This window comes from Dermacentor variabilis, chromosome 4 (genome assembly GCF_050947875.1).
Source record: "Dermacentor variabilis isolate Ectoservices chromosome 4, ASM5094787v1, whole genome shotgun sequence".
Classification (NCBI taxonomy): Eukaryota; Metazoa; Arthropoda; class Arachnida; order Ixodida; family Ixodidae; genus Dermacentor; species Dermacentor variabilis.
In genome coordinates this window covers 88,901,849-88,915,132 of record NC_134571.1, presented here as the reverse complement: position 1 = coordinate 88,915,132, position 13,284 = coordinate 88,901,849, and the positions used below count along the sequence as shown (strand labels likewise).

Below are 13,284 nucleotides of genomic sequence, written 5' to 3'. Positions count from 1 at the left end.
TGCCATATATTTCCAATTTCCACTTATTTATTATTTTCTTCATTTCTTTACCGGACGTTCCCTTATTTTGCTTATTCTTTTCCGTTACATTTGGACCTTCTTGCTCTCGTAATACGCACTGATCTCGTCAATTAGAGGGAATCAGTGACAACAACACTAAATTTTAAGCTTACTACGATATGCGATCAGGAGCATTTTTGGCTGCGATCATCATCATCATTAAAAAGAGAAGATCAGGAGCCTCGTGGGCGCGTGCCCTCGCGAGCGAAAGAAAATTCGACGGTTTGCAGGCTACGCACCGGTCACCGTGCACCGCTAGCCTCTGGCCCCCTTCCGTCAACGTAAGTCCAATGCCACTTATTTCCCACTCTCTTGTTTGTAGTAAAGTCCCTAGATATTCAGCTCTTGTTTAAGTAGCCACATCTCCTCTCACACGCAGCCGGCGTCAGCCGCCGTGTTCTTCGCAACTTCCTGAAGCGGTGCGCTCGCGTAGATAGCACCCGACCATCAACGGCCGCTGATGCACCGCATGGGTCAAATATAAGTTTCAGTCAGGGTGCCAGACAGTCAAATACGAAGCCAAAAGCGGCTTAGTACTGCGCTGGTGAGGGCGAACGCGAAATTTGTCGCCACAATTGTAACCCGTACTTGCTGGCCCTCTTCGATTTTGGGAGTTTCGGCAGCCCGCTGGCACCCAGACGACAGCCAGCTAGTTCCGGTCTTGATAGGAAGTCACGTGGGCTGGGATCCCAAGACCACCCGAAGCTGCCTGAAGTTGGCAAAATCGAGCGCCGTGACAGCTCGCCAAATGTAAACATGTTCCCAGCATGGCAGGGCCCGGCGAGGCAGGCGTGCACTCGGCGTAGTCAGCTCATTGATGCGTTGCCAGCTTGAAAATGCAGATTTGCATTTAGGGATACGATCACTTTCGCGAGATTTCGCGCGAATCGGCACAGGATGCGCACTGGGCCAACCTCTCCCTGCACAGCGCAACGGACGGCCTCCAAAGCGTGCGATGCCAACACGCGAAATCGCGCGTAAGCGATTGCATCCCCGAAAGCGATCGCTCGAGAATTCCTGCTCGCAGCGATCCCGTCGCCCACCACCGACATTGATGAATTGGCGTCATGTCATCACTTGACAAGACATGAAAGAGCAGCATATCGGGTAGTACGTCTTCATATGCATGAAATTTCGTGCCCACCTGCTTGGGCTTCGATTTCAGTTCGTTTCTTTCGGCTGATAGTACTTCTAATTTTGACCCTATAGAGCTGGGTGTGGGCTGCCGCATGAACATGCACGCCGCCTCTGTGACCAGCGAAATGTTTCACACGAAAAACAATATTGGTCGCGATCATGAGAGCAATAAGCTAATGTACATGTGCCTAATGTACTACGTGTGCCTATTAATTAACCAGTGCATTCTTAACATCAAAAACCCGCAGTTCGAATACATCGATTTCGAGCTGCAGCCATTGCAAGCATACGGCGGAGAGACGGAGCAAACACGGGCTATCTGCAACGTCTTCGCTAACTGCAGAAAAAGAAAATATCGCCGCATACATGCGCTAGATATGTGAAAAGGAAAACCACGAGAGAAATATGAAAAGGAACTATACCGCAGTGCGTGAATGAGCGTCTAGAACTTGCGCAGAACACGATGCAGATAATATGCGCGATTGAGAGCGTGGCGCAGTTATCACCGCCGCGAAGAAGCCTTCGTGGGACACACACTCATACACGCACGAAAGCTTCAAACAGTTCAGCCCCGCTCGTATCGCACCACCTCGCATTGCGGAACGTTGCGTTAGAACCTAAGAAGTTGACGCTAGAATGCTAGAAGTAAGGAAATCCGTCTCAACCCATATTTGCGGCGACGCCAGCCGCGTTGTATTGTGGCCGCGAGAAACGTTTGCCACGTTTCTACGGTAGCGCCGATCGCAGAGAATTCGTCGTACAAGGAAAATACAAAAAGGTAAATGCGCAAAGAAGCAAGGCTCACTGCGTGCAAGTGACTTTCCCGGAGCAACTTGCACGACTGCGCGGAGAAACAGCATTAGGAAGAACATGGCTGCCAGAAATGAGTGCGGCCCAATGAGATTCATCGGCGGTGCTTGATAGCTTGTCGATACTTAAGACATGGTCACGGTAAGCACAGAAACTTCGTCGGGTCACATGTGGCTGCAGTAAGGATGAAGGCTTACCTAGGTTTCGTTGTAGTCTGGCGCATGGAATCCTGATTAAAGAGCAGAGACTATGAAGGAAAACATTAGGTGCTTTTAATTTCATACACTGCTGCCAAGTACCACAGAAGCCTCAGTTTTACGGAGAAGAACGCCTTTATTAACGAATACGGCAAGAAATCGGAACAGAATTGGTGCCGCGATTGTCAAAGCACTGAAGTGGGTCCGAACTAAAGAAAAACGGTACATTTGGTGAATTGGTAGTTTTCCATGTCATGTTAAGAACAGCGCTACCGACACACACAAGAAAATTAGATAGGGACACATACGGCAAGCGCTTCAATTTCTTTTCTTTGTCAGTAGCACTGTTTTTTTAATAATATGGGTCCGAACGTTGTTATACTTTTAATGTAAAATTGCTAAATTTAGTAGGACGTCACAGAAACGCTGCCGGCGTGCGATCCAGAACGACAGGCCTCACTGCCGCATGCACGAAGCGCCTTACTGGCACTAATGACTTGTTTCTTGCCGCAAGTTAAAACAAACAAAAAGAAGAGACTGTTGTGTTGTCAGCACATTCCAAGTTCCGTGAGGTGACTATTACCGCTTCCTACCACTGTTGTGAAGTCGGCAGGTCCATGCTGCCAAAAATAAATTAAATTATGGGGCTTTACGTGCCAAAACCACTTTCTAATTATGAGGCACGCCGTAGTGGAGGACTTTTCAAATTTCGACCACCTGGGGTTCTTTACCGTGCACCTAAATCTAAGTACACGGGTGTTTTCGCATTTCGTCCCCATCGAAATGCGGCCCACGTGGCCGGGGTTCGATCCCGCGACTTCGTGCTCAGCAGCCCAACACCATAGCCACTGAGCAACTACGGCGGGTGCGACATATCGCGCGTTACCTTTGTGAAGAATATTAGAGAGCAAATTTCGGATCTTACCTTTTAATGCACTAGGTGAACCCTGCATTCCAGCCATTGCAGTTTCATAGCTAACAAGCCTGACAGATACATGCTTTGTACTCTCTCAGTCGATCACAGCCGCTAGTGCCTTTCCAGAGCTTATAACTGAATGAATGAATGAATTTTTTTATGTGAAATAGATAAATAGGTGCGGAGTAATAGCTGCAGATTGCGGCTTTGTAGAGCCACGGTCCCCATACAGTTGGACCGCGAGTGTGTCAAAGCACCAAAGCCACTGAGAAACCACGGCAGGTATGATTCTTACAAGAATCTTAATCTCGGAAAAAACGTGATTTGCACATGCAGGCCTTGCAGTGTGCTGGCAAATGTGCCACGCCATCTTTCATTAGGTTTAGTTTGTGTTCCCTAGCTCGTTCATTTATGCAGTGTCCAAGCGGCTTGGTCTTTGGTCCCTTAAAATGAGGCCGTACACGCAGGATCAATTGCCAGCTTCGCTTTTCCCTCACTCTCGCTGGCACAGTCTTTTCCAGTGACAGTTTGACTGCGTGTGGGCGTGTGTGTAATTTTGTGAGGAAAAGTGAACAAATAAGTGCAGCACCGTAACTGACTCCTGGGCGAGGTCACCTCAACAGCACTGCACGAAGAAGGGGAATGGAGAGTACAATGAGAGAGAGAGAGCCAAGGCAACCGGTCGCGTGTGTTGCTTGCGTTCGGCCCGCGCGCCCTTCTTTAATCTGCAGAATAAATGTAATGTTTAACAGTCTCGGAAGAGAACAGCAATTTACAATAGGTAGCGAGGCACTGGAAGTGGCAAGGTAATACCTCTACTTAGGGCAGGTAGTGACGGCGAGTCCGGATCATGAGATGGAAAAAGAATGGGCTGGGGTGCGTTTGGCAGGCTTTCTCACACCATGAAGAGCAGGTTGCCATTATCCCTCAAGAGAAAAGTGTATAATAGCTGTTTCTTACCAGTACTCACCTACGGGGCAGAAACCTGGAGGCTTACGGAAAGGGTTCTACTCAAATTGAGGACGACGCAACGAGCTATGGAAAGAAGAATGATACGTGTAACGTTAAGGAATAAGAAAAGAGCAGATTGGGTGAGGGAACAAACGCGAGTTAATGACATCTTAGTTGAAATCAAGAAAAAGAAATGGGCATGGGCAGGACATGTAATGAGGAGGGAAGATAACCGATGGTCATTAAGGGTTGCGGAATGGATTCCAAGGGAAGGGAAGCGTAGCAGGGGGCGGCAGAAAGTTAGGTGGCGGATGAGATTAAGAAGTTTGCTGGGACGGCATGGCCACAATTATTACATGACCGGGGTTGTTGGAGAAGTAAGGGAGAGGCCTTTGCCCTGCAGTGGTCGTAACCAGGCTGATGATGATGATGATGATGATGATGATGATGATGATGATGACCATTTTGAATGGTATTTGTTGTTTACGACCAAGACCGTCTGAGTTTTGGAAGGATCAACGTTTTTTGTTTATTCTGGCACATTTAGCGAAAGTTATACGAATGTAATCCTTGAAATAGCAATGCACCATCTCTATTGGCGTATGTTGTTAGGAGTGGCCTGCCGAGGTGGCAACATGCAAGTTCTTGCAGCCAGCTGCAGCTGCGAGCGTGGCGAGCTTCACCGAAGATACCATGGAAGCCTGCAACACCCGCCGCGGTGACTCGTTTCGTAGGAACCAGTGAAGACAGCGCTAATCAACCATGAACTTACCTCAGAGAACTGCGGGCTACGGCGGCGTCAATCCACCGGGCGCCTCGTTCGGAGATGCCTTGCGTTGCCTTTTCACGGGCCTTTGAACATGCCAGACAATGGGCAGCGGCGGACGTCACTGTGCGAGGTCAGCTCTGGAAGTAAGAGGCGCCGGCTGGGCCCCGGCGTGACCACCTGGCTACGGGGACGCGAGACAATGGACACCGCGTCCACTGCGTTGACATTTGACGCTGCGAATCGGTAGTGATAGTGCGTACGTGTGTGTGTAAACTGTTCCGCAGAGAGGCGGCTTGTTTACAATGTCTAGACGAACGTTTTGCCTCACCTTGGGATCTAGGGACACGAAGTCTTTATAAGCGGCCGTTGTCGGCTGCTAAAGAGTGCTCGATTGCTCGTGTTCGTGCTCGTCTGTGCTCGTCAATGTACTCTTGAACTTTGTGATCGTTTGCTGTGTGCTTCGTCTTGCGGGTTCCATTTGGGAGTCACGCTAGACTGTGTAAATGTATCACTAGTTTGAAATGTAAATACTGTAAACATACCCTGTACGTCTAGTTCCTCTCAAGTTCATCTCTACGACCTTCGACGCTTACAAATGTTGGCAGCGGCGAGATCGTCCGACAGCTTCTACAACTGGTAACAGCGGTAGGATCGTCCGACAAGTCTTACAATGTATTCAAAGTTTGTCGTATGTATTGAATACGGCACTAAAGTTTTTCTTCTGTCACTGAATTTGCTCATACCTTGGGTTACATTCTTTACAATGGTATCCATCGCAATTTTCAGAATAGTAGCGAACAAACAAATATCATGAAACAGAACACTGACAACGCATGTCTATTATGGTAAATCTCCTCAGATTGAAGTATTAAATATGCGACACAATAACAGAAGATTGGCCACGCAAGAGGCCGCGTTTCTACCAGAAAGCTCGCCTTCGTGCATACCGTTCGCCGCCAACGTTTCCCTGTAAACAATCCGGTTACATAAGCTGCAGTTGCCGGGAAGCGGGAGAAGCGGTCGGGGATGTTTGACTGCTATGTGCGTCCACTCTTAAAGGCAAAGCTTAAGCGCCCTCAAATTCTTTATGTTTGGCGTAAGGCTCGAATTACATCCGCATGCAATGGCGTAAAGCATTTGTATGCAGAGTGCCGCAACAGTCACGGTCACTAAACAGTTGTATAGCTTCTGATTCAATTTCATAACTAGCGAGGTAATCTTCGTATGTTCTGAAGTAGACTTGAGGTGTGGCGCTTTTAGTTAAGCGTAGCATTTCGGAACATGAGAAATCCACCTGTTGGCGATACTGATGCTCTTTTGCAGGTCACGAAGATGTCCGTGGCCAGCTTTTTGAAAATCGTGATAGGTTGTGAGACTACCACCACCAATACTCACACCACCTACAATACAACCCACGGAGCGTTGGAAAGGTAGGATCCACTGAACACTTACGTCAAGAGCAGAAGAAATGCTACTTCCGCCAAGAAGTTACGCGGAAACATGCAGACGAGAGGCAGTATACATAAAATAGACGAAAGGATATCAATGAGTGACTAGAAAGCGACAGCTCGTGTCAGCTTAAGAACTGCCACCCTCAATCGCAGAACCGATTGGCCTCTTTCCCATTAATAGTGCTGGTCCGTGGCAATATTACCGGCTGTATGTAACGTAAGAAATATATAAATTTTCAGCAGAGGCAGAAGTATCCATCGCATTACTGCTAAATGATTGACAATGATAAAAACACGTAACGTTCAAATAAAAAGAAGTTTATTTTTTAGGAAATATCTTAAAGCCCCGTTTTCGTCTTGTCGGGCAGTCAGGGTCACGCGGTGACCTCGGGAGAGTGACAGTCGACACTGGACTTTCTATTTACGCCTTATCAGTACATGCAATCCACAAGACCTTGAAAAGGAGGAAAATGTTTTGCTTTTCTATCTTGACACAACTATTTCTCTTTTTTTTCAGACCGGGACGGGGGGAGCAAATTCCCTTCATCCTGCTTTTCAGCCTGCGTAAGTTATATTTTCTTATATGCGTTCCCTTGAGTACTTAACAAAATTGATTGCTAGGAAACAGTCGCCAATAAATTACTAAGCCCAACATTATCGGTGCTGTAGGGATAGCTGTGACCAAGCGATGCTTTGTTGGTTCAAACGTACTGGGTTTGCAGGGAGGTCTCTCATGTATATACGAAAAGACACGGACGCACTTTTAAGATGAAGCTGTAGCTCGGGACCTCCTGTATGTTTACATGGTAGCGGACAATCCAATTGTCTTAGCATCTACAGGGTTGATTTTTATGAGCCCTGTTGCAATAATAAAATATATATTAATCTCTACCAGAAAGCTGATCTTAATTTTATTCGTATTTTTTTTATTTTAATAATATTGAATCTTTCAACACTTGAATAAGCTATTCAGGAACTAATGGAATTGTCAACCTGCAATTTCGAAATAAAGAAGACTATCCAATTCTTTAAAATTCAACTATCATGACAATTCACACCTATAAAATTGACGTATCAAATAAACGACTAGTTCGTGAGTAGGACATTTGCGTAACCCGTGTTAACATTGCAACAAATTTACGTAAAAGGACATAAATCAAATTAGTTTGGTTGATGTGCTCTAACAGACGCGTTTTCAAAACTGATGTTTGGTTTTCGTCTAATTTTACGGATTTGTAAACTGAGTGCTTCAATCTTTTACTTCAATTTCTCGAAAATTTTCGCATTTGTGTAAATGATTTGGGGAATTTAAAAAAAATTCGGCTTTCTACAGTTGCTAGAATTTAAGAATTTAACCAAAACTCAGCGGCTTCTATTCTAATCAGGCCTGCGGCTCTCAAGAGGGAATTTCTGCGTTGTGCATGTGTTTTATCCTAGGGGAATTTCAGTTGGCCCCGAGCTAAAGCTTCCTCGTAATTCTTGATAGCAAGAATGGAAATCCAGAATCAAAACATGATGTACAAAACATTGTGGTGGATCAGTGGCGCTTTCGGATCATTGTATCTTTTTTAACTAAGCGTCTCGTAATGTGATTGTGTGTCATTAGGTAAGGCGGCAGGGAACATCTAAGAAATGATCCCTGCTGTAATGTGGCTTAGCCTCAGATGTGCCTTTTTCCTCTGTCATGCGAACTTCTTGCACTGATATGGATTCCAATATAGTTATCACCATCTTCGCATCCCCATGCATGCAACCTCTCGTGTGACGCTTGTTACGGCGTTTCGCACGTTACGTCGAAGAAACAGTATATCGCGCCCTCTACGTGCGTGCCGCAGCATTCTATTCTGAAATGCGGCGAAAAATTCATAAACACGCTCCCTGCTTCCCACAGTGGTTCCACGTTGGTTGCGTCGCATTGATGAAACGTTAATCATTGTATGTTGGCGAAATCCCAGCTATCGACGAGCATCCAGGATGCGCGCATGATGGTTTGCGGCAGCCACAAGTAGATTACTAAAGCTGAGATAACGAAAATTGCAGAGCAAGATAACCTTTGCCGCGAGACATGAATGTAACAGCCACATCGATAAAATTTCAGGTGCCATATTTATGACCGGAATTATCCATACATAAAGAGAATTAGCTTTTTGGCCACCTTTTTGGCAGCAGTACTGCTGCCTCGCACAAGCGGGAAGCCGGGCTGGCATTTTTTTTACACGAAAGGATTCGCTTCTGTGCTCCAGGGAGACGCTGTCTATGTGTACACAGAATGCACTTATCATCCCGCAAATTGTCTGGCATTCCCGGGAAACTGCGATACTTTGCCATTTTGTGCCTAACTCAGAGAGCGAATCAGAGAGCAAACGAGTATAGACGATATTCTATTTGACATCAAGAGAAAGAAATGGAGCAGGGCAGGTCATGTAGTGCGCAGGTTAGATAACCCTTGGATCATCAGGGTTACAGAATGGGTGCCAAGAGAAGGGAAACGCAATCGACGACGACAGAACACTAGGTGGAGCGATGAAATTAGCTAATTCGCGGGCGCTAGTTGGAATCTCTTTGTGCAAAATACGGGTAATTGGAGATCGCAGGCAGAGGCCTTCGTCCTGCAGTAGACATAAACAGGCTTATGATGATGATGATCATGATGATGAATGGTAAAGAAAGTAGGCATAAAAAAGACGGACAGAATTGCTTTAATAAAAAAGTTGTTCTTTAGAGTATGTTTGTGTAGCAATTAGGATATTTAGATATCATTTGTTTTACCTTTAATTGGTTAGAAAACGAAACGAGCAGCCAGTATATCCGTAAGCGAAGATGGTATATAATGCTGTCGTGCGGCCGAGCTATCCAGTGCGACCAAGCCAGCCAGCAGCCCCGGTCGAACAAGTGTTAGAGAGTTCGCTAAGAATGCATCATTTTAAATGCAGAGAAGGATTATTAGGACCAATCCCGTTAAGGTATCGGTACCTGTACAACGTACATATAGAGGTTTTACTTAACAATTATTCACCAATGCCGTGAGCATTTGCACAGGTCCAAACAAGTAGTGAGTTGTGAAAATGCACATGAGCATGGGAATGACAGGAAAAAAAAAAGAACCTAAATACAGGAAACAGACATACAACAACACTGACACTCAGCATAACGAGAAACTAGCCTTAATTCCGTGAATCAAGAAAGAATAACAAAAGATACTCACAACAATTACAATATCAGTCGTAGGACAGTGGTGTGGTTTCAAGGTTTAATAAAACACCCCCCTTGAGCACCTTTCAGTAATCACATCTAAGATCGTAAAGTAACATATAGTTACACGTGCAACCTTGCCCAATCATTCATCCAACACAATCTGCTGTGAACTACGCGCTCAAATGCTGTAATGCCCAACATAACCATGGCTCCAATTCTGCGAGAAGGCCATCCAGGGAAACTGATTAAATCATTGCCTTTGGCAACGCATTCCAGATTTCTCTGGCCAACTAAAGAAATTAACGCTTGAAAGTGTCGCATTGTGTGAGATACTACCTGATGTGTTTATTACGATAGGTTCCGGGGTGTGTCGATGGGGTGGCTGCACGTTATCTCGTTTATTCAAAATAATAAGGTAACCGATATACGATAGAAAAAACTTCACGACGACGAGCGAGGGTTGGCACTACTGCTTGGTTTCTAAGAATACCTAAACTCTCGTGTTGAGAATGTTTACTGTATATAAATCGCGGCGCTGTATTTTGTTTACATTTTAGTTTCTGCGCGATTTCTTTCTCGTACGGGTTCCACTATAGTTAGGGTTCCTCCGCCACCATGCTATCATTCTCAAGAATCGGCCATGCTAAAGATTTATATGCCGTTAGTTTCACATAGAATCGTGCTACAGCTAGATTTTTTCGCGAGAAACGGAGCGTCCAGAACGAATTCTAACATGTGTCATCTGAGTATTGCATTTAAATGCACTTGTAAAGCTTACACCTCATGGGGATGGGTTAACACTAGTCTGACCCTACGAGCGACGGTCAGGAAAAGGCACGACGCTCCTCCACTCCGCAACGCACGAAGGCGCTACGGATGATTCCCCAGCTCTCCGACACGGCACAGAGAAGGCGCTTGAGTCAGATCGCCAACAAAGGCGCATTTATTCACGCCGGATACATCACAGTACGACAGTTACGGCACTCACGGGCAAAGGCTTGCCGCAAGACCGATCGAGTACGCGCGCCCGCTGCGTTAGGGATAACCAGGTGGTGGTCCACCGAGCGCGGGAACGAGAAGTCAATGGAGGCAAGGTCCCATGTCGCCAACTCGTTAAGGTGACTTAATTCGCTGTCGGCCTGTGAGCATCTTCCGCGGCCATAAATAAGGTTGCCAGATGGCCCAAACAAACAAAAGCCAAATGGTCTCAATCTATGTAGCCCAATATAGCCAGACCCAAATTTGTCGTGAACGAAAAGTAGCCAAACACATAGCCAAAGTGTATGACGATGCTTGTCGCGTGTCTTATAGATGGTGTCCAAATCCCACCGCTTATTTGCAGCTACTAAATTACTTCCGCCGAATACAACCAGCACAACAGAGGCATCAAGATCTGCGTAAACAATTCTAGCGAGAGCTGGCACTTAGACGTGGATTTGGGCAGTTCTTATTGTTACACTTAGCCGAAGGATTTCTTTTCCAATACACTCATGACGTCATTGGTACTTACTGAGCCACGTTTCGAGCTATTGTTAGTTCACGCCTCGATTTACCCGAAGTAATTTTACACAACACTCAGGCAAACAATCGCCAACTACAAGCTCGCGGATCAGTTTCGGGTGGTCACAATCGAGTGACCAACGTTTTTCAGCTGCAATAATGTCCTTTGACTGCAGGATGAATTCAGAAAATTTTAGAATGAAGAAAGAAATTTACTTCATTCCAACACTACGCAGCTCCAGACGCTTTTCAAAACGAAGATGCTCATAAAATGTACCTCTGAAAGAGGTGTTCTTCTCCTATTCCTTCTTATACAAATGGCTGTACTTCGCCGACTTGTCCAAGCTGTGTTTTGAGAAGGCGACGAGATTCTTCCCAGATTTCTCAGCCAGACGACTACTGTAGCCGGAATATGTTCGTGCCCTCCAACTCACGTGTGGCTATGTCACTCACAAGAATGCACTATGTTTGCTTCAACCTGAAGTTCTGTAGAGGGACGCGTTTATTTATTGGCTCTGGCGCTATCACGTAGGGTAAGCGATGATTGCAACGCGCTCCCGTGCTTTACATTGCTCCTTGCAGAGAGAAGTTCTCCTATAAAAGGTTGTCAATGCTCTCATTGGAAGACCATGTTCATCCAGTGCTCTCGCGAACATGCAGACCACAACAAGAACAGAATATATTGTTTTGATCAGCAGTCGAGACAGCTGCGCTTCGCTTAAAATGCAGATAAGATCCGAACCAACGTGTTTCTCGCTTAAAGCGACCTGCGGATTTTTTTTTCTAGATTTACTGGGTAAATAGCTTGGTGATTTGCGGGAAAACCTAGCAAAAGGCTTCGAGGAACACTTCATAAACTTTGAAAGACCACGGGTGAGAATTTCTCACTACGACATGCCTCCGAATACTTGAACTGTTGTGAAAGTCCACATCATAGTTTCCTGCACAGAAACGGGCATGAAATAGGTAGTCGACAGATATAAGCCCCACCGCTTTTCTTGTTGAACCACGTCTGAACCGGTAGCAGGTGGCGCCGAAATCATAAAAAAAGGAAGAGAGCTTAGAGCTATGATGATGCAGAAACATGGCAGCCATGACTTAACGCCATCCTCCCAGCGCCGACATTGCCTAAAAACACAGCCTTGGAGATTGCCTACATAGCTTTACAGCATCAATGAGCTTTGGGCTTTCATATACCGGCGTTCCCGAATTTTGTCACTGTTGACGTGGTACTCAGCACTCGGAAGTTCTTATAACAAAAATTGCCCAAATATAGCCATGTAGCCAACTCGTAACTTTCGACGGCATCCCGCACAACACGTAGCCCAATTTGACCAGTTAGAGCCCGTCCGGCAACCCTGGCGATCAGCGGGATGGAGCTCGGGAGGAGGGGGCGCCCGGGGAGCGCCACTTGAGAGGCCAACGAGGGCGCATCCACGGTGACACATGCTCGTGCGGCGATTCGACCCCGGGAGGGAGAAGTAAGGTTTGCGCGGGAAATTAGCCCCGGCGCGCTAGCCGTGTTCGCCATGTTGCCGTTATGGCTACGGTTCCTGGATATAGAGCTAAGCACAACGCGTCAGCTGGGGAAGCCGGCGGGAGAAGGCACTTCGATCCCCACAACCTAAATATTTTATTCTGTAAGTTTCTAACAAATCTTTACAAATTAATCTATAATTCTACTTAAATATCGTCTTCCTATGAGTTATGGGCATATGTTTTGTTTTCTTCAGATTATATTTTCATTCCCAACATGTCACATCAATGGGCTATATTCTTTAGTGTAGTTATTAATGTACCTAACCATCGATTTCTCACTCGCAAGTGTGAATTACGAGCTCATATGCAAAAAGCCGCAATTTTACGCAAGTTTCTGTATAGCCTGTGACGTGGTTAACCTACAATAGAAATAATAATGGACTCGATACGGATCCGTGGGGCACGCCATATAAACTTCTATTGTTGAGAGTCATATAGTTTATGGCAACACACTGGGTTAGGTTTGATAAAGAAGCTGCTATCCAGTCCCACTACAATGTGTTCAATTTTGATGCAGCTTGTATCCTCAATTAGTTTACACTGCAAGACACGATCACAAGCCTATAAAAATCAATAAAGATGGCATCAGCCTGGAATATGGAATTAAATGTTCATGCGACGGCGTGTTATCTCTACTAAATGTGTTATGGCTGACAGACGTACCTAAAAAACCACGTTGAATAATACATTATACTTTGCTTTCTTCTAAGTAGGTCATGACTGCTTTACTTGCTATGGGTTCCACTAATTTAATGAAGC

At 45.8% G+C, this 13,284-nt stretch overlaps 1 protein-coding gene across 1 annotated transcript in view; it reads left to right on the top strand.

Annotated features, from left to right (window-relative positions):
* The first annotated feature begins 276 nt into the window (after positions 1-276).
* Positions 277-13,284, top strand: part of LOC142579485 (uncharacterized) — a 33,350-nt gene continuing 20,342 nt past the window's right edge. Inside the window, exons 1-3 of the mRNA XM_075689727.1 lie at positions 277-341; positions 6,164-6,270; positions 6,809-6,855. Coding sequence (XP_075545842.1) covers positions 6,173-6,270; positions 6,809-6,855 — 145 coding nt within the window. The 5' untranslated portion in view covers positions 277-341; positions 6,164-6,172. The remainder of the gene's footprint in view (positions 342-6,163; positions 6,271-6,808; positions 6,856-13,284) is intronic.